The 27,174-nt window shown below is 44.5% G+C and overlaps 1 protein-coding gene across 4 annotated transcripts; it reads left to right on the top strand.

Moving 5' to 3' along the window:
* Window positions 1-324: 324 nt before the first annotated feature.
* Window positions 325-26,829, top strand: LOC118510984 (neurogenic locus protein delta). Of its 4 annotated transcripts, none has more exons than XM_036053493.1 (7): window positions 325-644; window positions 1,641-2,155; window positions 13,175-13,480; window positions 19,848-19,911; window positions 20,268-20,516; window positions 20,883-20,937; window positions 21,275-26,829. In XM_036053493.1, exons 2-7 carry the CDS (start codon window positions 2,096-2,098, stop codon window positions 23,616-23,618), a joined length of 3,078 nt encoding a protein of 1,025 aa, XP_035909386.1. In that variant the 5' UTR covers window positions 325-644; window positions 1,641-2,095; the 3' UTR covers window positions 23,619-26,829. The 4 variants fall into 4 exon arrangements, with proteins under 4 accessions (XP_035909386.1, XP_035909385.1, XP_035909384.1 ...); XM_036053492.1 differs by having other exon boundaries at window positions 1,613-2,155; XM_036053491.1 differs by having other exon boundaries at window positions 325-2,155.
* Window positions 26,830-27,174: the final 345 nt, after the last annotated feature.

Raw genomic sequence — 27,174 nt, 5'->3', positions numbered from 1 at the left:
CTGTGGTCCCTATCTGCATCTCTGTCCCGCTGTTCCTTTCTTCGCGCATAGCACAGATGATAGTTTTGCGACTATGGGCAAAAATTTGGTACAATTTGAACACTATCCGTATTACCGTAGAAAACATATTATGATTCGGTATAATCATGTCGCAAATTGAACAAAAAATTCACAAACAAATCACACTAGCACAATAAAACTAATGTTTCGGACATTAGATCTGTTTTGGATGTGAATGACTTAAAAATGGTCACTGTTTATCATTCCACTGTGATGTGAATGTGTTATCCCTTTCTTGCGTTGGTTCAACTATGGCAAGTGTATACGAGTGAGCGAAACAGCACGTGTGTTGCCGGTCTGAAGACGCTACGCTCGCCGTGTTTAAATTACTTCACCTGTGCCGCTACGAGCGATCGCGCACGAATCGAGACTCATCCGTACCGCGTGTGCTAGCAGCAGCTGCAGGCCAAAATGTTTTTGAGACAGCTAGTGCCGCAAGTGATTGGATAGTTTAGACAAATGTCGCTTCCTGTTTCCCAGGTGCATGGAGAAACTTCACGAAGATAAAAAGTGCTGCCCAACGCCCCGTCACAGTGCATCGTCCGCAGTGTTTGCTTACTGTGGTGTGTCATCTTTCGCTTCCGGTAAACCGAGAATGTGTACGCTAACATTATAATCAACGCAGTAGCCAGGATTAGCATTATTTTGGAGAAATCTTCGCTGACTGCCGGATGTGCCGCTGTACGCTTGAAACCACCGTGTGCAAAGGATAGTAGTGCCTGCCATCGCCAAACTCTGCTGCAATCGTAGTAACGTGCGTGTGTGTGTTGTCGTTATAGCATGTTCACCGAAATGTGCGCGTCTTCTCTGTACGTTCGCAAACGTATCTCTCGCTTCTCGATGAATTACAGTGAATTATAAGTGCAGAAAAGCCACACGCAGTTCAGTTTTAGGTAACGCCGGGGCAACAAAAGAAGAAGAAGAAGCCAAAAACGGTAAATTCAGATGAGTTGTGTGCGGCCATCATTAGCGAGCCAAAGCGTTGTTTGTGGTGCCCCCTGCGAGTGAGGCGAGAAAGTGAAGGGTCGCCAATGAAAACAACGTGCTTTTCATACCCAGCCCGTTGCAATTTGAAAGTGCATATGCGTGTGCATCACAATAACCGTCATCGTTAGAGTCAATGCTTTTAACCGTCGGCCGTAGTAGGAAGCGGGGCCACCAATTTCCCATTTTACTACATCGCTTTTGGCCAATTTCTGGGTAGCGTTTTCAGTGGTCCTTTAACCAGGCCTAGCGGTAAACTGGATAACTGCTTTCCCCGTCCGGCGCAGACCCTCTGCCCCTGTGTGCCGTTCGTTGGTTGTGTGTGCGCAGCATGGCGTTCCCTTTTGCCTCCTACGCCACGATGTAATAAAGATGTTCGTGTGAAAATTTTGGGTGAAATTTACTAAAGTGCGCGCGCGGCATTGTATTTTGTTGTTAAAGCGAAAAGCGTAAAGTAGGCAAACGCCACGGAAAGGAAACCAAGTGCCACAGAGAGCCGCTTCGGGTGCCAAAGCGAAACGAGCAAAGGAAAAGGGAAAAAAGTGCTATAGCTAAAACGTGTTGGTAGTTTTTTTTTACTCGGCATTTTTGTGCAGTATGGAGAAGCACGAGCAGCAACAGCAGCAGTAGAGAGCTGCGCAAAGTGAGTGTGCGTAAGTGAGTGAGTCAGTGTGTGAGGGGAGGAGGTTGGTGTGTGCGTGCGAAGAAGAAGGAAGGGAAGGTGACGAGGGTGACCTGCAGTGAAACGCAGCGCAACGGCAATCGATCCTCCCGCCGAGAAACGGTCGATCGGATCGTGCGGAGGAAGCCAAGAAGAATCGGTGACAGAAGTGACGTCGGCGGGAAACGGAAAGGCGAACAACCAACCATTGCTCGCATTTTTCCGTCTTAAGGTTTTTCTGTATTTCGATTTTTACTTTCTGCCGCCCAGCCCTGGCAGTTGGTTTGCTCGGCAAAAGTTTGGTGCTGCTTATTGGAATTTAATTCGCATTCCGTCTCGTATTCGTCAAAGCTCGCACTCAAGCTGTAGCTTTACGCTTAGGCACATACAATGAATTGGATCTACATCTTAGCCTGCATATATGTATCGTCACAATTCCTGCTGCTCGAGGTAAGTTGTTAATTGTGCGATAATGCAAGTTTCGTAAAACCTAGCTACTAACCTTCCTAAATCCCCCCTCCCCTCCGTTTCAAGATGTGTCTCATTATGTACCTAACCGTCGTCCGCCAGCAGTCTTCATAGACGTGGAAGGAATGGAAGAAAAATAACAAGGATTAAATGATTGGGCGATTACGTCCCGAAAGGTAGAGGAAATAAAAGCAAAATGGGTGATTGTGTGAAGCAGAATAATCTCGCTTGCTCTCCCTCTCTCTCTCTCTTCGTCGAAGAGGGCAAAAAGGGCGAAGCTAACTGCAGGAGAAAGAGAGAAAAGAAATGTTGCGAAGGAAATGCACGATTCACGCTATGTGCATCCATCAACAGTGTTGAACGAACGGCGGGCAGGCAAGCAGGCAGGCAGGCACACTTAAATTCGGCCCAAAATGATCTACCTTTAATTTCCACGTAGGAAGGAAAAAGCATCTTTGCCATTTCTCTTTTGATACCTCTCCGTTTCTCCGTTGATCTGGCTCGTTTTTCCCGAAAGCTACTATTCCATGCGAAAGGTGCAGTTTTTTTTATTAGTTCACCCTTTGCATCATCATTCACAAATGTATTTATACGCGTTTTTTATGTTTCCTTTGCTTCGCGTTTTTTGCCTTTCCCCTTTTATATATGTCCTCACCTCCCTCCCTAGCAGCAAAGATGTACCTTAGTATGTCAGCATTCACCTCGCTAGGGAGTTGAAACGATGCCACCTGGCTGTTGGGTCGGATGGTATAGGTAACAACTGTCGTCTTTTACGGGTGTGTGTGTGCGTCCGATTGTGAAGCAAGCGAGCCGGCATACAGTTGTGTGTGTGTGTATGTACGATTCCGAATGCCATACGCACACCGAGAAGAAGCACATGATGCCTGCCAGCGGGATTTCTCCTCGACGAATGTTTTTCGTGTGGATCGTGTTTTTTTTGCTCGATCGTATAGAAATCTTAAATTTCGTAAAATGAGGGAAAACACACACAATTGATATATTGTTCACAATCAGATTGAATCCAACCATCCGTCTGTCAAAAATTCAATTAATTGTTTAAAATAAATCTTTTAATGGTTATTTTACAAACACAATTTGAATCGTTGGATGGCACGAGTTAATTAAAATTATGGTATCAGTATTGCAATAACTGAAACGATAAACTCAATGAGCCTAAAGAAGATTGATTGTTGTTATAATATATCATCTACTTTTTAAGAGACAATTATTCCGAAAACATCATTTGTTTTAGTTTGTGAAGACCGGCGCCGTTATCGCCTCGGCCACCGGACCATCCCGCTGTTTTTCATTACAAGGATGAAAACATCTGCTTTCTGAAGGAAACACATCTCAATAGAGAGGGATATCTACAACCAACAAGCGATCAAACAAGCCAAGCAAACTGGCAAAACGACCGAATCCAGGTTCGTACATGGATATACATTTTTGCAACACTAGTTGCATGTGTTTAACACGCTTGTCGGTTTTGATTCATTGATTTCATAGACCAGATAGCAAATTGTAGCTATACGTGCTTGTGTACCTTTAATTTATAGTTTATGACGGCACACCCGTGTAAAAAATGTATTTTTCCTGTGAAATGGGATTCTAAAAAGGCAAAACTTTGTTTGATATTATTTCTTAGTTCGGTAGTCGAGGTAGTAGCGACGCCAATCTTCATACGGCGCAGGACAGGGTATCAAATCCCGAATCTGAATCATATCTTTTCGACCGCGGGACTGCCTGTCCGGCAACGGGTTAGTTTAGCCAAGGAAGCCAATAATGCCAGGTTAAGAGACATTTGGAGGTCGTAATGCGCTAGAAAACGAAGCAGAAGATGATATTTTTACTTCTGTTCCAGATAATCTGCTACCAAAATCCTGCGATCTACCTACCTGCTCGACGACATGGTTGGCTATTCTCTATCCTTAGTAGGGACTTTTGGGTACACGAAAAGCCCGGTTTCGTTTTCCTTTCCTGTGAGCAATTCGTTGAATGTTCCTCAGATGTTTGAAAAGGGATGATGATATTTTCGGAACCTCGGATTGGAACAAGATGCGTAGCTTATGCTGGAAAAAAGCACATTCAAATACGACAGATGCTGTGCATGAGGATGGGGTCTGGACCTTAGTTGCCAAGCATTAGAGGTAATCGTGTAGATGTCGGTATGATAGGATCAGGTACTGTTTCGAAAATGGAAAACGGATGTATGCAGCCTTATACCTAGGTCTGTACAAATTTGCTTAATGCTTTAAAACAACTTAACACGCGAATAACTAACTTTGCTGGCAGAATGTTGAATTTTGTTAGAATCCTTCGCATAACGAACACAACACAACGCATTGTGAGTTATTGACGTGTACTAACTAAAGAAAATGTTCTTTCCCAACTTCGGTTAGGATAATGGTTAGTTAGTTTACAATTAGTTTAAAATCATTAGACATTTGCTCTTAAGGTTCGTCTCGTAAACTTGTTCTGAGAGGATTCGCCAACGATGTAGAATTGTTCAATTGCATTAAGTGTGTGTCGTCTACAGAAGGTGTGATTTTCTGGAAAAGGGTAATTTTACCAACAACAGCAAAAAGAAACACTGTGTTGCTTAAATTTCGAAAATTGCCGTCTATTGTAATATTGATGGAAACCAATTTTAAATAAATGGCTATGATTTATCTTCCTGTGGAAGGCACTTAGATCACGAACTTGTTGATCTGTTGTGTGTCGTCGATGGGGAGGAATGTCACTGTAAAATGGCCTGCTCTGAGATAAACCATTTCGAGGTTACGAGTTCGAGTTCGAAGCAGCAAACAGAAATATTCGTATTGTTGCTTTCTGTTCGTGTTTCGTTGGGCAAATGCGTGGAATGTCGTGGGGTACAAGGAACATCGGTGAAAATAATTCAAGCAAGCCTGTCAGAAGTTCTCGCGAACAAGACATTCGGGTTTGAGCAGCAATCGAAGGTATTTACTTAGAACAATCGTGTTGGCTGGCCGGTAGTGTCAAACCATCGAACTATGGCAGCGTGATTGCGAATCTGCCTGCCTGCCTGCCTGCCTGGTTGAAGGTGTTTTTATTTTATTTTATTTTGTTTGCGTTACTCGTCAGCTTTCGGTGGTACCAGCTTTAAAAATCCTCTCATGGTTCCTTTGTTGCATCTATGTACCCGGTGAACTTTTAATGGATGGGAAAATCTTGAGCAGCAACAGCAGCGGCAACAGAATTGGATATTTTATTTTTTCTTGTTTCGTTATTTTCGTCTGCTTTCTGTTGTATGGTCGTTGTTTTTTTGAGATTCCCACTCTTTCATTATTTGCTGTGCGAGTTTTTTTTTTCGGGCACTGATGTATTGCTCCTGCTGCACCTGGAGCATCACCGGATCGATGCAGCGAGAGCAGCGCCTGTTGCTGTGCTGAGCTGTGTATAAATGTTTGTGTGAGTGTGTGTGTGTGTTTTTTTTTTCGGTGTGTGATGTGCAAAAATGCGACCATAGAAAGTATGTAAGCAAACAAGAATAAAAACTCTACACAAACGACGTATACTAGTAAACAAAATAAAATACCAGAAAGGTCCGAATAAGGCAACTTTCTGATTCTCTCGGCCACAAGATGAAACCACCTCGTGCGCTCGATCGAATATGACCAAGATGTATTCGGTTGTCAAAAGAAAGATGTGCGCGGCTCTCGCAGCAAGGCCTGCCACGATATTTAATGTGTGCGTGATAGTTGTGGTTGGTTGGTTTGTAGGGAAGTAATCAGTCGCTGATCAGAGTCAGCAACAGTGTGCAAAAGATGTGTTGTGTGCTGAAGGAGACGATATTAAACGGTCAAAAGGAAAGAAAGGCTCCGAAAGGAAGTGCAAAAAAACAAAAGCAAAATTAAAAGAGAACTCGAGAGAACTGATCTTTCGCGCGACCGACCGACCGCATGGTGCACAACTACAGGTTTGGAAGGAAGAATAAGAGCTGCTCGTGCAGCGGGAAACGGCTACGGCATGGAAGATGCACACACGTGATCGCACGCGATCTTGGCCAGATGAAGCAACGGGCAAAAAACCGCCAGAATAAGCAAATGGGATGAGGCGGAAAACGCGACGTATTGGTTTTGAGTGTGGAAAAAACGACGCGTGTTTTCGTCTCGCGTTCGCACAGGTAGGCAGCGCAGCGCGATGGAGGCCAACGGCAGAGCAGACATGCGCCGCCAGGTGAAGAAGGGCGAACGATCGAGTTGGTGTGTTAGTGTTAGTGGAACGCGCTGGCGAAGAAGCGAACGAACAGGAGTGGGAGAAACGGCATGAGCGCCGGGTGAAGCGGTCCGGTCGTGTAGCTGTAGATGTGCATGTGGGGCAAGGAGCGGTGGGCCGGTACGAGGCGCATGAAACGGATGAATTGTTTCCCACGGTTCGAACGAGCGGATGAGCGAACGAATGAACGAATAAACCGACAAAAGCCATCGAGAATAGCAGCAGCAGCAGCAGCAGCAACGGCAGCGAGGGCAATAATAAAAATAGCATCAGCTCCAGGTCGCCTGCAACGAAGGAATGGATAAAACGCAACAAGGCAAAAGAAGACGAGCGAATGAGCGATCGGGTAAAACGCAAACGAGTGTTGAATTTTTATAGAATCTGGATGAAGGGCGAGGCCGGAGAAGAAGAAGGTGATGGGGGTTGAAGTGGGTTGGGAAGGTGTGGTGGGAGGAAGAAGGGAGGAATCCCGGTTGCTGGCGATGGGTGGCAGGTGGCGTGCGAATGAGCGAAGAGAGCGAAAGAAGAAGCTTATGACGACATTAAAACAAATGCTATGTAATATCAAAGCTATAAATGCTTTTACATATACACACACACACACACACACCAACGTACGCACACCCGCACAGAGCAAGTAATGAGTAAAAAAGAAGTAAGTGTTGGTGGTGATGGAAATTCTAATATTCTATTGACATCTACTCATTTGGCTCTGGCCGACACTGTCTACACTTCGCTTCGGCAATGTCCCAGTTGTCTGCATTGTACGACGGACGGACAACGGAACAATAGGCAAGGCACGAAGGTGAATGGATGACCGATAGTGGAACAGGGGGCCAAGGCAAAAAAGTGGGTGGTGGGGTATGGGGAAATGAAAATGTTTGCAAGGGAGGGAGGGTGTGCACTTCAATGTGCGCTGCTAGCCAGGCGAATTAAGTTTGATGCTACGGACGAAAGGATTCTGTGTATGGAAATTGAATGTGAGAGCTTTCAATTCTCAGCACACAAATATTCGCTAGACGACTACCTACCCCCAAGCAAGACCGGTTCTTTCGTGGTACAGGATCGGATTCCGTTGCCCCTCTCCGTCGTTCGTCTGGAATGAATCATCGTTTAAATGTATCCGTTTAACTTGTGCAAGCAAGTATTGAAGCGCCAAGCCACGGCTTATGTTAGCCAGCTCATCTAATCCGCGCTGAACGTACCTTCTAATTGTATGATGCTATTTTGCTAGTAGATGTATTTGTTGACTGGCTGTGTCCTTGGATTGATCCGATACTGAATAAATGACTGTTTTATTTACACACTACAACTCCCGATATTGTAAACTTCATAGTTAGGTGAGAATTAGTTGAGTTGGATGTGTAGAACTCGGTTTACCTTGAATAGCAATTAAAAAATATTACCGCGGCAGATATAATTCTTACTTTTGCTCGTACATTGGATATCAGCAATACAACTATGCAAATTAAATCTTGAACCTACTGAATTCAAACTTCAGCCAGTTACTTCACGCCGGCCGAGCTTGAAAGAACGCGCCTTTTATGTAATTACAGCTTTTTAGTCTACAACTTAAATGTAGGTCATAAAGCAATTGCTTAGATTGTTGCTATTTCCAACCGCGCATTGTTTAAAACACGTGGACGCTTGTTATCATGAGGTTGTGGCAAATTAAAAAGCTCTCGTTTACATGACCGTATTGCCCAGAAGTCAAAATGATATACTAGGTGTATGGTATACCTTCAACACGGTATACTAATCTTTATAAAAACATTCTAAAATATAAAGCCTGCTGTACCGGGCTACAAGACTGTTTCTTTGTTATCATTCAGAAATTTGCCCATGTTTCTCAGACAATAGTTTTAACATAAATCAGCAAACCAAAAATCAATGTAAACAGCCCTAATAAGCCAAAAAAAACGCCATTTGTTTATTTCGTTATGTTTCCCATTGAACAAGACAAACGTAGAACAAACGAATCCACACATCGAAATGAATAAAATTCAACAACAATCAGTTCGCAGAGAATGCAGCAAATAATAGAAAGCTAACCAAACAGTAGCGTGTAGTAATCTAAGAGAATAGGTAGTTATTCAAGTGCAGATTAATAGAACGAAATTGATCGAGCACGGATGGTCACTTCAAAGGAAGTGAGAAAAAAAAATCAGCCACTTTTAAGCAGAAGCGCCTTATACAACCGCGCTGGTCTTTCTTCCGTGAGTGGTTGTTAATGGTAGACTGAAGTACAACACACTTTAGTTGATTATTGTGGTTCCATTCTTCCAGCTGCTGAGATTCAGGCGCGAAAAGATTTGTCTTGTCTGCTTGCTTGCTTGCTGGTTGCTCGCGGGTGACGGTGCAAGAACTCGCCCAGGATCGGATGACGAAGATATGTTCGTTGCTAGTGTTTAGGTGTTTCTCGCTATGCTCACGCAAAGAAGCAGCAAGATGCGAGAAGTTGGTGCTGTGTTAAGTGTGCTCTGCTTGCTCATGGGCGGGAGGAAGGGAGGAAAGGTAGAAGGAAGACGAACAGCGGACGGTCCCGCTGATTGCGATCGACAAAATTGATTGTATTAAAAAAAGATGGTATCTAAAGATCCAGTTGCGTTCCCCTGGGGAGTACCCAAGTGGGGAGCAAGCATGTTGCCAGTGTGTGTGCGTGTCGACGAATACACACACACACACGTGCAAAAGTGAAATGGCATCATTTTGGGAAGTGATTTTTATGCTCGGTACTACTTGCTGCCACACACAATTTGGCGCTTAGCGGCTGGCAGTTCAATTAACAAAAGGAAGGAATCGACGTGGGGAAAGTTCAGAGCAAAAATTGGGAAAATATGCCTATTGCCGCTACCAACATCCAACAAAATAACAAAGCAAAACAACAAAAACCGTGAAACAAGCGTACACAATCGCATTTAAAATAAAATGAAAACACCAATGAATGACTTACCCCCCCCCCCCCCCCTGCCTCCTCATCCAGTCCTTAAGAAGACGCTCAGCGAACTTCACAGCATTTTAGGGCTTTGCCCATCCACCGGAGCTCACAGGTGGTGACCAGCCTGCGTGTATGTGTTTGTGTATGTAGGAGATGACGGGGGAGTTTCTGCTTCACGCTCTCGATGCTTTCCCCGGGTGTCCGAGCGACACAGTGGAAGTGATGGGGTTGTGACGAGGGAGCGAACTGGAAGTGAGAACACCAGAGTGATGGTTTTGGACTATTGATGGAATTGCCATTAATGCGCCTATTGAAATGAAGAGGTTTGTTAACCGACTTGTGTTGAACCGGTAAATTTGATCGGTAAACTCATCAGGCAACGATCCGACGTAAGAAACAGAGATTGACGCAGAGGGATCTGGAAGAAGTCTGTGTGTGTGTGTGTGTGTGTGTGTGTGTGTGTGTGAAAATGGATGGGCAAAGTAATGAGGAAGGTGAAGAACATTTGGTCATTTATGCTGGGTGGGCGAACGATGTGGATCAGGAAAAATCAACTGTTAGTGTTAATTTTTTATTCTTGTATTCTTTTCGCCTAGCCTTGGCGCTGTGTAGGGATATTGCCTGCTTGTTTCTTTTTTCGTGTGTTTACACTTCTAGTGGGAGATGATTAAGGCACGAAAAAAGGGTGAAAAATCAGCCACCATTCCATGTCTCTCCATGCCTCCAAAACACATCCCCCTGTTCCGTGGATGATGCTGTGTGTGAGAAGCGGAGGTGGGTCTTTGGCTACTGAAGAAGCAAACCTTTCTTACCGTTCGCTCGATCATCATCGTTCTTTGTTAGTCAGACTTTGTTCCTTGTCCAATCGGCCTTTTGAAGAGAGGAGAGGGGGGTGTGGGGGGGGGGGGAAGGCTTTTTGTTCCCTGTTTGTTGTCGGATTGTTGCTTGTGTGTGCGCCGCCATGAGGAGGTGGCCGCCTATCAACAAATCTTGCTTTACTAAAAACATACATTCCCACCTAGCAATAACTTCTCTATTTTTTGATATCCATCTATCCGTCTCTATCGTTCCCGAGTATCATGTTTAACGAATTAAATTATCTTCTTTCCCTGATCGTTCCCGTCGTGGCTCCGAAAGTTGCGCCGGGCGGCCGCCGCAGCAGAAAGAGCAGCAGCAGTCTTTATGTGAATTCCAAAGATTGAAAATCAGGATCACCGAGTTCTTGATGATGAGATATTGTTTTCTTTACCTTTTCATTCATTGATCGTAGTATTTGTTCGGTTAATGCTTACATCCGGAGAGTATCGATGCGCATGTACAATGACTACATTAGCTAAATTAGAAGGTGTGGAGCGAAATAGCAGGCCCTTTTCTGTGATTCACCGCTAAACACCTACTTGGGAATGAATGGAAAAATTGGCAGACAAGGTATGGGTTGAGGTATTATTAGGCTTTGGTGAATTATTTTCAGATAATCCACACCATCATTGCTAGCAGGACATTATGAAAAAGAATAGTTTACGTCATTAACAAATGCTTAAAATCTGAAGGGAAAATAGTCATTCGTAGGATTTCATCCGTAGAAAAAAAAAAGGCACGCACTCAACAAATATCATACATTCCATTAAAAAAGTATTGAATATCCTTGTTGGTGAATCTCAACGCACAAAAAATACACCATTTTTTCAACAACACTTCCACACTCCACCACGAATGGCTGCGGCGGCGGCGGCGGCACACCAACTGTTGTTTGCCGTTTCGTCTTGTTGGCATTTTCTTCGCTCTGTGTCGCTTGTCGATTCACTTCCGGTCGCTTGTTTGGCACCGGATGGCGCATATTGCTGAGAAGCTGCTGCCGATGGTGATTTAGTTTTCTACCAGATGCACACACGGCACTAGGGGACTCACTCACCATACTACAGGTATCCGCAGTGTGTGTGGCACACACACGTTTCAAATGTTCGCACGGGGAACAGGAAATCTGCCGCTTCCGGTCTGCCGTTTTCGTATCCTTTTTTTGTCGAGAGCCGAAGTGTGGGCAAGCAAAGGGAAGAGAACGGTTCCTTTTTTTCGGAACGGAAAGCGGGTGGATTTTGGGATAAATGTGTGCGTGTGTACTATGATGATGCGTTAAGTTTTAATTCGTCGTTGTTTAAGATGTTTGAGCGTGATTGTTGATGCCTGTGCTGGGCGGTTTTGCAAGTGTTCAAGAAAATCCAATCACGATGGTATTGTTCAATTAGCCATTAACTTTACTTATCAACCACCTAAACACTTGTTTGCGATCTTTTATAGAAAGAAGAACTTTACTGTTTGAAGTAAACAGATCGCATTTATCAAAAAAGTCTCATAACCAAACAACGAGCCGAGAACATTAAAAAGATGTTAAATGTTCTCTTTCTTTTCGGCGGGTCTTCTTGCGCACCTTTGCTGAGAAACCAGCAGAGGTGCTGGGCCTTTTGTTAGATTTCTTTCTGTTTTTAATACGAACCATTTCCACTCGGTTTAGTGTTGCTTTTAAATTGGTGTTTTTATTACTCGTGCATACGACGATACTACCGCCTGAGGCTGAGGTTTTATTTCGATTCTTATCATTACAACTTCACTTTAAAGCGTGTTTATGCTTCCATCATTGCCGTAATTTGTCGGCTCATCTTTTGCTTTCTATTTGTGCGGCACACCAGTTTCGAAGGTTCGGTTTCGGGCCGTTGTTTTTAGGCTCTGCTTTATCAGGCGCGTTGTGGTTTTGGTTTGCAAGGGTGAATGAGTGACTATGATTTTGCTTACAGTTTAAATATCTGTGTCGTAAAATGAAAAAAGGCTAGGTACACTGTTTTTAATTAACTTACTTACCTTGTTATGCGCTTCGCCTTGTGTTTTGTGTGTGCCTTGCAAACAAACTCCCAGACGATAAACAGTGCAGCTGTAGCTAGAGGTGTGCTATATAAGTCATTAGCAAACATACAATTAAAGCAACTCACTCTTCCGAACGTTAGTTCGTATCTCGTATTAAGCATTATCATTTTCATACATACTTGAACCAACTTAATCCGAGCTTAGTATTTCTAGTATGGCATAGGCTTGAAAATTGGCATCACAGTTAAGGGGTAAGGATTTTTGCGATGTATTCTTAGCCTAAACATCGGAGCGGGAAGAGGAATCACGAAAACGGGATGCAGGGATGCAAAAATCAAGTAGATGATAAAAATCATTAAAGGCCGCGAGCGCTCATAGGAAACGTTGGCCAAGGCGTGTACTACGAGAAGGGATAATGAGCGGCGGTCTGTCGCACTGAACGGATTTTTCCAAACTTTAATTACTCAATGGTGGTGTATGGTACCACCGATTCTGGACACAGATTGGATTCTCTGTTTCTCTCCCCATCTCGTTTATCCACCATACAGAGGAATAATTGTTAATGTTAAATCGGCCTCGTTCGCGTGGCTATTTTGGTGTGGTGGCGCTTCGTTGAACACACCATCATGTTTCTGGCTGCACGAAGCAGCAGCGTGAGTATATGCCACTGTAACATGTAACCGTCAACTCATGTGTGGCATTTTGGATGCTTCCTTGCGAGACACAGTGCTGCTGAGTCGTGTGGCTCCACGATCACCAGCATAAGTCGTACGACCTTTTACATACATACGCTTTTCTTGATGTTTGTGCCCGACAATTTAACTGAACTACGTGCTTGATTCAGTTCTCGCTTTGGGGATGCATGCGTTAGGGGGTAGTGAGGATCGAGCGTGATGAATACAGTTTCTCTAAAATTTCGGCTTTTAATTATATCCTTGTCTTCCTCTTTGTTTCTTTTTTCCACCATGTAGGTTGCCGGTTTGGGACTGTTTGAGCTGGAGCTACGATACTTTCAAAATGAGAAAAGTATCGACCACAACGAAAGGTGCTGCTCTGGAAAGGCGGATGCGCTCGGTCGGTGCATCGGAACCTGCAAAACGAGGTTCCGCGCTTGCCTGAAGCATTACCAGGCCACAATCGATACGACATCACCCTGCACCTTCGGTGACGTCATAACGCCCGTGCTGGAAGGTACGACACTGAACTTTACAGCGATCACTGGCACGAAGGAAGGCTTCGCCAATCCGTTACGGTTTCCGTTCGAGTTCAATTGGCCGGTAAGTAGTAGTAGTTTGTGTGCATGTAAAGAATGCAGTTATTCCTAAAGGGAGTTTGTAAAAAATATGTAATCGAAAATTATTGTAGCTCATGAATGGAAATTGTTTCATTGAATCAATCAACCAATCCATCAAACGGCATTGAGGCCAGAATTTTCGGAGACTTGCAACATGGTTCAAGCGGAAAACATGTTGACAGCAGGGAGCGTACACTGCGATAAAAAATGTAAAACTATACCTGGGTGTGTGTGTGAGTGTGTTGCTTTAAGTGGAGAAGAGACACAGAGCCAGCTGCTTCCTCTCCAATACAAAGAACCATGCCGGATGTGTGGTACGGCTGCTTCCTAGCAATGTGTGTTTTTTTTTTCTCCTCGAAGCACTTTCAATCTGTTTCACTATGTATGTATATTTATCGGTTTGCATACAAAGTCCGGGACTGGCTGGGGTTCTGCGGCATTTATTCGTTTGCCAGGAGTCAGGAGGGAGAAAGTTATAAATAATGCTGTTGGGTCATGATCACATGATCACTTCGGTAGTGATTTATCGTACCGTAAGTGTTGATAAGTTATGTGTGCAGATTGTTGTTAAGCATAACGCGATGCCGTAAATAACGGTGTGGATACAACTGAAGGTGGAAAATGATTTTAAAAGCAAGTAAGGAAAAATATTCCATAAAGTAACTGTTTTCCGAAATCGCTCCAAGTAAATATTGTTTTGTAGATGGTAGAAATTTAATTACAAACACACACACACACGTGTGTAAGTTTGCTGAATTGGCTGGGTCACACACCATTGAAGAGCAAGTTTGCAGTGTTGCAGTTACGGTTGCAGTTGCACCTCGCATAGTTCGTAAATGTAAGGTGTAATGTTGGCATTATAGATCGGGTTTTGGCGTTTCATCATTCGAGCCGCACCCAAAGCGCGCGAACACACACACACACACCCCCCATTGACAAAGGTGAGCATGTTTTTTTTCAACTTTTAGGGATCCAATGACATTCAGCCACCGCTTCGTTTCCCACATTTTCCTTAGCGTATTCCTCCCGCTTGGCTGACTGATTGCAAATCAGCAGCATGGTCGTTGGTCCAAGCCTGGGAAAATTGTACTTGAAATAAAATCGAGTGCAGACTTCATTTTGTTTCGCTTGCATTGCAGTAAAGCACCGCGGTCTCACAGTTTGCCTTGCTGCAACGCTGATGTATTTTCAAAGATCCGTCACCGCTTGTGAGCAAGCGACGCACTTTGGCGAGTAGCGGCGACCCGCGATGGGTAGTTATAGACAGGGTGGCACACTGGTGGTTCATCGAGCGCAGCACTTTGATGCGTGATTTCAAAAAATGCAAAAATAATTCCCTTCCTACTAAGCCACAAATGGTGTGCAGTGCATAATCCATTAAGAAATGCTATGCCCCCGATGAGAGCGACCCGTCAACTGCCGCCCCGAAGAGGTGCAAGCAGATAAGACACGGGTACACACGTATGTGTACAGCAGGCTATCAGCTCTAGCCGACCAACCTCTCTAAAAGGCCTGGCACACGAGGATAATGGTGGTAGGATGAGCAGCAGACAGTAGGGTGTGCGTAGAAAAAATGCGCCATGTGGTAAAGACCCGAAAAATGCTGAAAACAAGCGTCAAAACCGAACCGGAGATATAAAAAGACGGTACAAATCCAAAAAAGCACAACCATTTTTTATCGAGAGAAAACACACAACCAAACGGCGACGCATACGTTTAGCGGTAGACGGCGGCGTGCTGGTCTGGTTCGGTTGTTTCTTACTCTCTCAGGGTACTAAACAGAACGCAAGGGCACGTCTGCTTTTCTCCACTTTGTTGGGAACATCTGCTGTTCAGGTTTTCGTACCGTCGTACGGATAACGTATCCGTGCGATGTGTGCCTCCGGCTGCTGCTAAATGCTCGGCGTTATAGCTTTACAGGGTGACGTGAAGGGCTCGTGATACAACCGGGGCATACTGCCTGCCCGTGTTATGGTGGTGTTTCGACGGCGTATTTTGTGCCTGCTGCCAGTTTGATCGACGAAGTGTGTGCATACGGTGTACACTGGTGGTCATATGTGTAGGAGTTTGGCACGATATTTCAGTGCATTTTCCGTTCTTCAAATGAAGTATCGCTTGTGTGTGTTTTGCAATCCTTCAGACGTGTGGGATAACTGTTTTGCCGTATGCTTTTGGGCATACAATTTTAAAACAAAATTAAAGCGGATAAATCTGTTAAAATGTATCGTTTTTTTTTTCGGTGTAAACCAAGCGATCTTATTATATTGGCTCTGTTCAGCTACGCAGGAATGGCCATCCAGCTACACCGTTCAATTTAATCAAGGAAAGGAAGCCAGGAAAGTACGAGTAGAGACCCCGGGTTCGAAGTTGTAGAACCAAAGCAAAAGACGAAACACAATGTCGGGTCATTTGTGTTTGTACGCTTTGAAGTATAGTTCAAAAATTTGTTGGTCTGTGTGGTTGATTCTATCCCTGTTTCTAGTTTTGTTTTAAAGCAAATATATGCGCAATATTTTTAGTTTTGTGTGATATTTCTTAATCATTAAATGGTGTCTCCTTACAACACTATTAGAAGGAAAATAAACCCTGCACAATACCCGATAGTCACAGTCCTTGCTGTGGCGGAACGTTTGTTGGCTACGATTAAATACTAGTTACTGGTTTCTCGTCGCAAAGGTATCTGTGCCCCTACCTCTGTGCCACCTGGTTTCCCATGTTCAATTCAAGCAGGCCAGAAAGCGGCGGTCCCAAATTTGTCATTGTAGTGGTGGAACAAAAATCATTATTTCGGTTAAAATTGGACCCATAAATACTTGTTACAAATTTACTTTCCCATTGAAATAAAATGTTTATTAATTGGTTTTAAATGTGCCAACATGTGTTAGGGAATAATAAAAGCCCCACAGAAACGCTTAATAACTTATACTATATGTATTGTACTATGTTGTTTAAATGTTCGCTCCAGTGTATTCATTGAGTTGTTTTCGAACTTTTTTGAACTTAGACGTATGAACGATCCTATGCATGAACACCAATAAAGCTAGAAAAGATGTGGAGTGTGGAGCCGTTGGTTTCCTTGGCAACGTTTGTACGATCGTCTTTGTACGAAGCGAACACACAATGCTGGTACTTTAGTATTGACAGTGTGGATAGCAGTAAAGCTCCATCTCTCATAAAATCTCATGTGCAAAGTGACGGGAGAGGGACTGCAATCTCGTGTGTTCTGCTCTGCGCAGCCAAGGTGCAAGGTGCAAACGGAAGCATAAAAATGAAACAAAATACAAAAACCTCCTAAGAAGCAGTGCGCCTGCCTGCAGCATTGCTAAAAGTGCGAGACGAAACTGTATTAAAAAAGCAACCAACAAAAAGCACCAACAAGTAGGCGACGACTGCAACGTCGGCACTGTATGGCGACACACATTCGATGGAGTGACAACGATGACGACAGGCCGCTTTCGATCCATCTGTCGCCATCGTCGGCATATTGGCATCGGATTCCTGTTCGAAGGGATAAACGGTTAGACATGAGTTGATTTGGTGGAGGTATCCCGCGGGTGAAGAGGGAGGGGGGGGGAGGAGGGAGGGCGGCTGGCTCTGTTGTGGTGTGCTAAAATGGTAATTGAATACAACAACACCAGTAACAACAATAAATCTCCAATCTCCTCAGACCCTCTCTCTCTCTGCCTCTCTACACGCCCTTTCGTTCCCCCGTGCCTGTGTGTTCCATCTTACTGTCGTGTCTCAGGTGTGTAGCGTCGCTGCTTTGCTGGGAGGTTGACATAGAATCAAAGAACTGCAGAAACCAACCAGCCATCCAAACAAGTCAGCCATCCGAGCAAAAAAAAAAGGAGAACAAAACACAGTGTTGGATCGTTCATCAAAGTAACCATCCATCCAAACAGCAGCAGGCTGCTGGTGTGTGGCACACGCAAGCAAGCAGCACAGTCGAAGGCAACCAACCAACCAGCATAATCTAATTGAGCACAAACCAACCGCTGCCAGCCGGCGGCGTTCCGCAGTCGTCGATGTTGTGTTGTTGGGTGGATCCAGATGGAAAAGTATATTTTTACACACCCGTACATATATGTTTGTATGAGAGCGCGCGCGCGCCTCTTTGTATGTGTGTGTTTGTGTGTTTATGGCACATAGCAGCATACACAGCGATCAGACGCATCGGAGGTTTACGTTTTTTGATATTAGTTTTCATTCGTTTCCCTTCCCAGTCTCACGACCAAAAACTACCATCTCTTCAGTTCTTTTTCCACTTGCCATCAGCTCAACATAGCGCATCATCTTCCATTTTCCGTCATCTCGCCGAACTAATCGATGTTGCGAATGTTTTGTCCCTTACTATGTACTGCACATCCTCTCACCTGTTGGCTGTTCGTTAGTTGGTAATGCTAGTGTTTGTTTGGCGAGGAGCAGGATTTTTTTTTTTTAAATTTGCCTGCTTGCTACAGCCATCATCCTTGCCAATGCCTGCTGTCACGCGCCACACAAGCGCCGCCTGCATACACACATGTTTTGGAACTGGTAAACAGCCGGCCAGTACTATAGTGGTAGAAGGTGCTGTGGACACGTATTGAGAAATATCGAAAAGATTGAACATAATGGGCTTTATACGTAAAAGGACACCTGGGATTTGTTTGGACCAGGATGATGCTGGTGCACGCACGCATGCTGGAAGTGAAAGCATTTAAAAAAGACGTAGGACATAGTGCGCCGCGCTTTAATTGCAAGGGAGTGCGTTACACGGTGTGAGTTATTTTTTATCTGCTGATAAATTGTTTGGTTAATTAACGGAAAAATGTGTATTCCAAGTCGTTAAACGGGTGATTTTTTAACATAATGCTCTCGGTGGTCATAACAATAATAAGTAGATTTTATATCGAAACGCAAATTGTTTTTAGCTTGTGGACGGATATTTTGTGATCTGAAAATCACTAAACATTTCATTAGACAATATGTAAAGCTAAACATTTCAAATACAAAAAGTCTTTTCCCTAGTCGCACATTCATACAAAGTTGGTTCAAACTAGCCTAGATATTAACCCCGACATGGCGTTTTGTTTCGTCCATTTACGTGTATTTTCAGTTATTATGCGCAGACGAGTGGACAGTTGGTATTTTTTTCTAAACATGTTATCCTGCAAATAAACAAAACCAAAACCTTAACGCAAGAAAAACATCTGGAAGTTCTAGGCGGCGCAAAAATGTGTGCCACCGTGTGTGTTATTTTTTCGATTTATTTTCTATTTTGTCGATGGTGTCACACAAATGTATAAAAATAAAAACTTTACCCTGTCAATACGCGGCACAAATGACACAAAGAATGGAGCCGATGGCATGCTTTTTAAGGATCGCAAGAATTTCTTCCACATGTGCGTTCGATCGGAGGGGAACTGTTTTCGATTTGTTCCATGCCGTTCGACAAGAAAAGGTCAGAGCGGCATTTTTCCGTTCCAACATCAACGTTTGGAACTCATTTTTTCCGGTTAAATTTTCTTTATTATCAAAAATATGTAAAGTGTATTCCATTCCATATTCCATGCGCTAAGGTAAAATATGCAAAGCTTTACTTTATTTGTGTTTGTATCTATTTTTTATTGGTTCACGGTTTCTGCAATGCCTTTTTTTTTGTCGACCGTACCAGTGCGAATTGTTCGGTAGGTCGGACGGTCATGGTGACCGTAAAACTTGCTCACCAATAGACTGCAGGTCCACTAAGAAACTTCTGACCAGCCCCCAGCAGCGTATCTAGCTGCTGCTGCTGGTGCAAGTGAGCTGTACATAACCTGTTTGCTCTCCCTGTATGAAAGTGGCGATGCACTTGCGAAATGTGGCACATGGAATTTGAAACCTTAATCCATTAGCATTCCGCCTAGCCGCAAGCATTCCACAAGCCATGGTGGTGGGGGGGGGGAGGGAGTGCCGTAACAAGCAAGCAAGCCAGCAAGTGTTGTGACATGTAGACAACAAGCTGAACCCAACAAAATTTCAAACGACCTTCAATAGAAGTTGCCGGATAGCTGGACAGTGCTAGTGTACCAGCACACCCGTTGGAAGCAGAATGTAAGTTTGTTTGCAATTTTCCATGTGTGGAGGTATTGTTTCGTGTGTGCTGTCTGCGTGCGTTGGAGAGGGCAATGGAATACGCGGGGCTCATAAGTTTGCCGTGCTCTCTCGGTGGTAAAAAATTTGGAATTCTACAGTAAAACACCACCACTTTTCTTATTTAAGTAGGCAATGCCGTTTTTGTACAACTGCAATATCCGTCTAAAATGTTTGTTCAGTTTTTATAAACCATTTTAACGATTTCTCTGCATTTCTCTCTCTCTCTCTCCTTTCAGGGATACTTTACACTCATTATAGAAGCATGGCACGACACAAACGAAACAACAACGCGATCTCCAGGTAAGCATTGATGAAGCATCCAGGTTAGATTTAGCTATTGTACATTAAACATGCAATATGCGACTATTTTTTCGACCTACTGTCTCGCTCGCGTGATTGTTCGGTTGCTATAAATTGAATCGGAGATGGTACTTAACAAATTTTAATTGGACCCTGTTTCGTTGACTGCTCAATTCACGGTTCGGTAGAGGCATTTTCGCCGCACGTGAAATGTCCAGCGGAAGGATGAAGGTCGATGTCGTTTTCGTGTATAAAAGAACAAAAAAGAAAAAAAACATTGCAGGGCCGCAGTATTTTCCTGTGTTTTTCGCTTCGCTTACTAATGTTTATGCATTTCTTTTCTCGATGGCACACAGGTACCCTAATTTCCCGCCTCTCGATCCAGCGCATATTGGGAGTTTCAACCGACTGGATGGAAGACAGTTACAACTCATCGCACACGATGATACGGTATGCGTTCCGGGTGACGTGCGATCCGAATTACTACGGTGCAGGCTGTTCCAATTTGTGCCGCAAGCGGGACGATCAATTTGGCCATTACACCTGCTCACCGATCGGTGAACGTGTTTGTCTGTCCGGCTGGCGGGGCGAATACTGTACCATTGGTAAGTGTCTTAGTGAAGGGACATGCGCGTGGCTAGAGTTTAGCCGGCGTTGTTGTGTAAGCTACTGCTGTACACCTCAGAACAGATTTCAAATTATGAAGCCTTTCTCGTGCTGAGTTGGAGTACGTTTTACCGAATGCACAGCAATACTGTTTCAAATATTCATATCATGTATGTTCGTTACGTAGCCAGTTGTTCGAGGGAGTGCAATACATGTTGCAGAGGAGTGTACGTACATTTAAGACTGTTATAATTGATTCCACGTTGTGAGAGTGAACGAAATATTGCAAGGAACTGTGTATAGCGACAGAATCTTTACAACATTTATACATTATATCTACCTTCGTTCTCACTCAATCGTTACAGCCCGATGCACTCCCGGATGCCTTCATGGACACTGTAACAAACCCAACGAATGCAAGTAAGTATTACCGCTCCACGCTGTATCACAACGTGTTCTGACGGCAGCATGATTTTTTTGCTTTCTGCTTTTGCTTCTCTGCTTCATACTACCCCTATGTTCGGGGCATCTGTTCCCCTGTGTCGCATCTTACGGTGCAATGCTGCTGCATAAGGCTGCATACACGTTCTGTATGTAATTAATGCGCCCCCCCCCCCTCTCCCTCTCCCTCTTTCCCGCTTCCGTTTCGCACTCCTCTTGTGCTGCGTGCTGCTGCATTAAATGGCCAAACCGAAGAGGTTTTAATATTTATCTTGCTTTCTCTCTTATTTTTCGATTGTTTTGCCCCGCTCTGTAGTTGCCAATCGGGATGGAAAGGTCCGCTGTGCGACGAATGTGAACCCTATCCTGGGTGCTTGCACGGCACATGCAAAAAACCCTGGGAGTGCATCTGCAAGGAAGGCTGGGGAGGGCTGTTCTGCAATCAGGATCTAAACTACTGCACCAACCACAAACCATGCCTGAATGGAGGCACCTGTTTCAATACGGGTCAAGGTTTGTACACGTGTCAGTGCCGACCGGGCTACAAGGGTACAGATTGTGAGCTGAATATCACGAGCTGCGCCGACGAACCTTGCCTGCATGGAGCCACCTGCCACGACGCGATCGATGACGGCGAGACATCGATGGACGGCGATGGGCGTAAATACCAATGCCACTGCGCAAAAGGCTGGATGGGAAGGCATTGCGACAGGGAAGCTATCACATGTGCCGAAAAGCCGTGCCATAAGGGAACGTGCGTCGACGTGGTTCCTTCCTCCTCCTCGTCGTCCTCAACAACATCCAACTTCCGGTGCGACTGTCCGCCCGGGTACAGTGGGACAGCATGCGAGATCAAATCTGGTGAATGCTATTCCAACTTCTGTGCCAACGGTGGTACTTGTCACGTGGCCGGATCGTCAGCCTCTTCCGCTTCTTCGCCGTCATCATCGTCAGCATCATCGTCGATAGCAGCACTGTTTGGATCGGGCAGCGACAACAACGGAATGCTGATGTGCCTCTGCCCAGACGGATTTGTCGGTGATCGATGCGAGGAAAATGTGGACGATTGTGTCGGTAACCCATGCTTGAACGGGGGCACCTGTGTCGATGCGGAAAACCATTTCAAATGCCAGTGCGTACCGGGATTCATTGGAACGCACTGCGAGGAAAAGGTTGACCTCTGTCTCACGAAACCCTGCGCGAACGGTGGTATTTGTACGAATCTAGAGAACGACTACCGGTGCCAGTGTCGCGCCGGCTTCACTGGTAAGGATTGCAGCGCCGATGTTGACGAATGCATTTCGGCCCCGTGCCGCAACGGCGGTACCTGCATAAACAGGGTGAACAGCTATCAATGTGTCTGTGCCGGTGGTTACCGCGGTCAGTCTTGTGAGGAAGAGTCATCCTCCGCTGTTCAAAGGGATGCGGCTGTGGACGGTGCCGAGATCCGTCACCACCATCATCATCCACAGCAGCAGCAGCGATATAGCGGTGTGGACGGAGTGGACAGCAACAGTCGCCATGCCGATGGACTGAGCAGCGGTCAAATAGTGCTAATAGCGATGTTCTCGATTTCGACCCCACTGTTGGCGTTTATCGCGACGACGATCGTTATCTGTCTCAAACGCAAGCGCCAAAGAGAGCAGGAAAAGGACGACGCAGAGGCGAGAAAGCAGAACGAACAAAATGCGTCCCATAATCTATCCGCCTCGTCACACCATCACCACCACCATCATCTGCAACAGCAACAGCAGCAACACCAGCAGCAACACCAGCAACATCATCAGCAGTCTTCGTCGTCAGCCGCTGCGCAGGGTGGCCTGCTTCATGCAACTTCCCAGCAGCAACAGCAACAGCAACAACAGCAACAGTACCACAATGGGTTTCACAATCACCTCCAGGCCTCGGGCCAGAAACGAAACAGTAGCAATACGCTCTCAAATTTTGACAGCTCGCATCATATGATTAAAAACACCTGGGATAAAAGCATCAACAACATGCCTGCTCCGCCGACGTCAACTAGTGGTGGTGGTGGTGGTGGTGGTGGTGGCGGAGGTAACGCCAGCGGTGGTGGCTGCAGTGCAAATGGTGGTGCCAGCGTCGGGCCGGCAGCACTGTTGCTTGGCGGTGGCGCATCGTTGGACGACAACAGCTGTCTCATGGCCGCGACAGCTGTGGGTGGTGGCGGTGGTGGTGTTGGTGGCGCCGGTGCTGGTAGCGTTGGCAATGGAGCCGGTGCTTTACTTTACCTAAGCGGTACCGATGATGTGCCACCGATAACGTCCTGTTCGACATTGCAACGTGCCAAATCGCAGAAGCAGCTCAATACCGATCCATCGCTATTGTTGCAGCAGCAACAGCAACAGCAGCACCAAAACCATCACACATCGATGCTGGCGCAAACGGCAGCATCCCTTCAGCATACCTCAGCAAACGGCGCGCCAGTCGGTGCCGGTGCGGTTCTGTCGTCTTCGGCTGCAGTGTCCTCTGTAGGCACGGCTTGCAGCAATGCTAGTGGGAAAGAATTGTTCGATAAGCGCATATCGGTTTTGTCCGAATCGGGACGATTATGCCATTCCCGGTGGAACGCAGCCGCCCCGGCAGGCGTCGTGGGAGGAAGTCATTCAGTTGTAGGACCATGCAGTCCTCCACACATTTAATCACTAGCGGGGAGGGGGGGTGCGGGGGGGGGGGGGTTTGGGCTGTAAGTTATCGGTAGCCGGAGAAGGCTGCTCGTTCCAATATATCTTCATTGCAACCAAAAGAGATTTAGGGAATGATCGCCGCGCCTCTACCACATATGCGCAATCGGCCAGATTTTTGTGTTTATGAAGCGAGGGAGCACAATTGTAGCCACACCGCAAATTGACCTTCAGATTTGCAGGAACATAGCCTTCGGGTTTTACTGAACATCTGGGTGTGTGTAAATAGTTTATTTTTGGTTTTTTTTCTCCTAATGATTGGCATTTTTAGATGGTTAGAAGAAAATCGGCACTTGCTTGGACGATTTGCTAACAAGTCACACTATATATTAGCCAGCGTAATATTTGGCTAGACAGGATGTGTCCTACGATCTCCTTAGTGGCGCTTATCGAGAAGTTTTAGATTGATAAACTATTTTCTTTATTTCTATTTTTATGATTTGTTTTACCGCACTCAGCGCATAAAATTTTAAACGTTATTTTAATTTTTCTACTCCCTTTGTCTTTCTTGTATGCATACCTTCACCGAAGGTATAAGAGTCACTATTTGCATATTGCAGATTGAAAATGCAACTAAGCTAAATCGAGAAAACGGTTTCGCACTGTGACACACGGTATTGGTGATTTTTTTTCCCTCGCTTGGCTTCGATACATGAACATTAATTGTGAAGTATTTCCAGATGGCAGCATTTTATCCAACTGGATAAAAAATGCGATTGTTAGAGGTTTACGCGTGGGAATTGTGTGCTTCTTGTTCCATTATTTTACAAATCAAAAGAAAATAGGTTCACTTGTTCGATTTCTCTCTCCCATACATTCACACAAAAGTGTGTAAAAGCAAAGGTTTAAGCTCACCTCGGGTACTTCGGATATTGTAGCAAACTCGCATTTTCATGCAATGAAACTGTTCCTGCCCAAATGCGCCCATTTTTGGTACTTTCTGATACAATGAACAACGCCGATGATCAGACGCACATTGCTCTATGGCTAAACGTCTGCAATGTGAGTGTTTTGTTTTGCTTGTCTCCCGACTTCAAATGGCCAGTAGATACTTATTGCGGCGAGTATTACTCTTAAATGCACTGTTGTTGCTCTTGCATATCTTTCACCATTGAACAGAGTCAGTTAACTATAAGGATAATGGTGTTGTTTATTTGCATGTGTCATGCTACTAATGTTACGAGCCAGAACGCAGCAAAGAGGACGATAGGGAAGTTATGAATAGGAATCATGAACCGCTGTGTGCGTGTGTGTGTGTGTGGTGGTTCACAATCTCGCAGAGTTGTATTACTAGAACGGAACGAATCGTGGGCGCAGTAAGCAGATTGATTGCGCAAATAGATGTACCCCGCTTATCTCGATCCTTTGCCATGTAACGTGTTATGTTTAACTATGTAGAAGAATATCATACCATAACTCATTATACAATGCAAAACTGTAATTATTGAAGTTCTCTCTATTTTATTCCTTGTACGTGTACTATCTAAGGAAGAACGTTTGTTAAATTAACAATACTTTCATACGTGTTACGGAAATGCGAAGCCAGGAAAGTTCGTGTTTTTAGTTTTGTGATTATATTTAAAATTATTCACCTTTACAGCAGATTCGTGTTGATTGATCGATACCGTTTTTTGTTCAAACACGTGCACAATCGTTGCTCTCTTTTATTGCGCTTTTAATTATGGCGCAGCTAATATGCAACAACGAATGCAAGGTTCGGCCAGAACACTAATATTTACATTTAATCTCAACGAATGTATTTAAATAGAGTAGCGTTTATGGAGGATTGGCTGCCACACTCGAACCAAATTAGTTCAATGATATTGAACGTACAAAATATACGCGATGATTCCAGGCGTGGCAACCGAAGTGGCTACCGCTCTTTCATGCAGACACTTTGCGAGTATCGCTCGTTAACATTCTTGCTGTTTTCCATTCTCCAGCTGATGCACACCTCACAGCATGAAACTCAACAGCTTTTGGTAAAAATAAATAGATAGCAGGCCCCATAAGCTCCTTTTTTGTGGCAAAAATGTGATACTGTGTAGTACGTAATGAACCTCTTGGAGTTAATGGATCGTGACAATTGTAATGATGCTTCATAAGATGAACAACAGACGGAAAGTCAGCGATGTGCAGGGCAAGCTGGATGATGATACCACCCCACAAAACAATACAAGCGAGACACAAGCTATCGAAATAAGCCCGGAAGAAAAAAAAAACGAAACCTAAGTCAATTATAAAAACGGCTAAACGCAAAAACCATCAAACACAAATAATAACAGTGGCATATAACCGCCACCAACAAAACACCTGATCAATCAATCAATGTCTAACTCAACCATCCATCCATGTAGTAAAACAACGGCCAACAGTACTAGAACTATATCTCTATATAGTTGTAAGGGAACGAAATGACTGAACTAAAATTGTACATTTTTTAGTAGATATTATTATGGTATTGTCCAGCGATGTAAAGGTTATTATTTGACCTGTTATGGTGACTGGCGCCGACGATACTCCACCGGAGTCGGAACTGTTGTATGCGGCAACCATCGACCACACGTCCTACATATCCTATTGCGCTGTGGCGTATCAATCTCTGCGTATATCCCTGTACACATCTCTCACAAAACGTGCATAGTAGAGCTTTAGACATATATACATATAAATATACATCTATACTTGCCTTCAAGTGTCTATTGTACGTGATAACGAATCCTAGCAGATGGCGGGGATATATAGTGTACAGCAGCAGTACATCAGTATAGCGTTGTGCGTTGTGCAGTACGAACAAAACAAAAAAGAACAAACACACACACACAGGAGTAGACAGGTGTGAAAACTAATCGGACGGAACTATTTTGTGTAGAAAAACAAACAAGGTGTATATTGCAAACCAAAACAGTCAAAAGAAAACAGCCAAGTAGTTGTTTCGTCGGTCGTCAGTCGATGTACCAGACGGACCAGCACCTGAACCGAACAGTGTCAGTGTACAGTATAACTATTCGTATGAGTAACTACTAGCGTGTAAGCGTAATTGTATAGGAAGTAATTTTATAACCGTGGATGGCGGCGTGTAAATTATAAGACCACAGTTTGGTTGTTCGGAACTTGCGTTCTGATTGTTCTAATCTAATTACGAATAAAAACATGAAAACAAATCGAATTGTGCAATGATCCTTTTTTCTGTTATTATTTTTCCCCTTGTTTTCTAGCTCCGACACGAACATCCGACTTTCCGATGAAGCATTTCCTTGTGCAGTGGAGATTTGTATAAATCCATTTGACTGAAATAGCACCAGAGCACGAGAATATAAAAATGCTCCACCGTAATTCAAATTGTAATATTGAGGCTAGTTGGGAATTTTGAAGTTTGAAGTGTGTGTTGTGTGTATGTGTGTGTGTGTTTGAGTGTGTGTGTGTGTAGTATGCAACATTCAACAGGTACTCAAAGAGAGCACCACATCAGGATGTGCATATTCACAGTCCCTTTGCACTCATGAACCGCGCT

Source organism: Anopheles stephensi, chromosome 3, assembly GCF_013141755.1.
Source record: "Anopheles stephensi strain Indian chromosome 3, UCI_ANSTEP_V1.0, whole genome shotgun sequence".
Taxonomy (NCBI): domain Eukaryota; kingdom Metazoa; phylum Arthropoda; class Insecta; order Diptera; family Culicidae; genus Anopheles; species Anopheles stephensi.
This window is presented reverse-complemented; position numbering and strand designations above follow the sequence as displayed.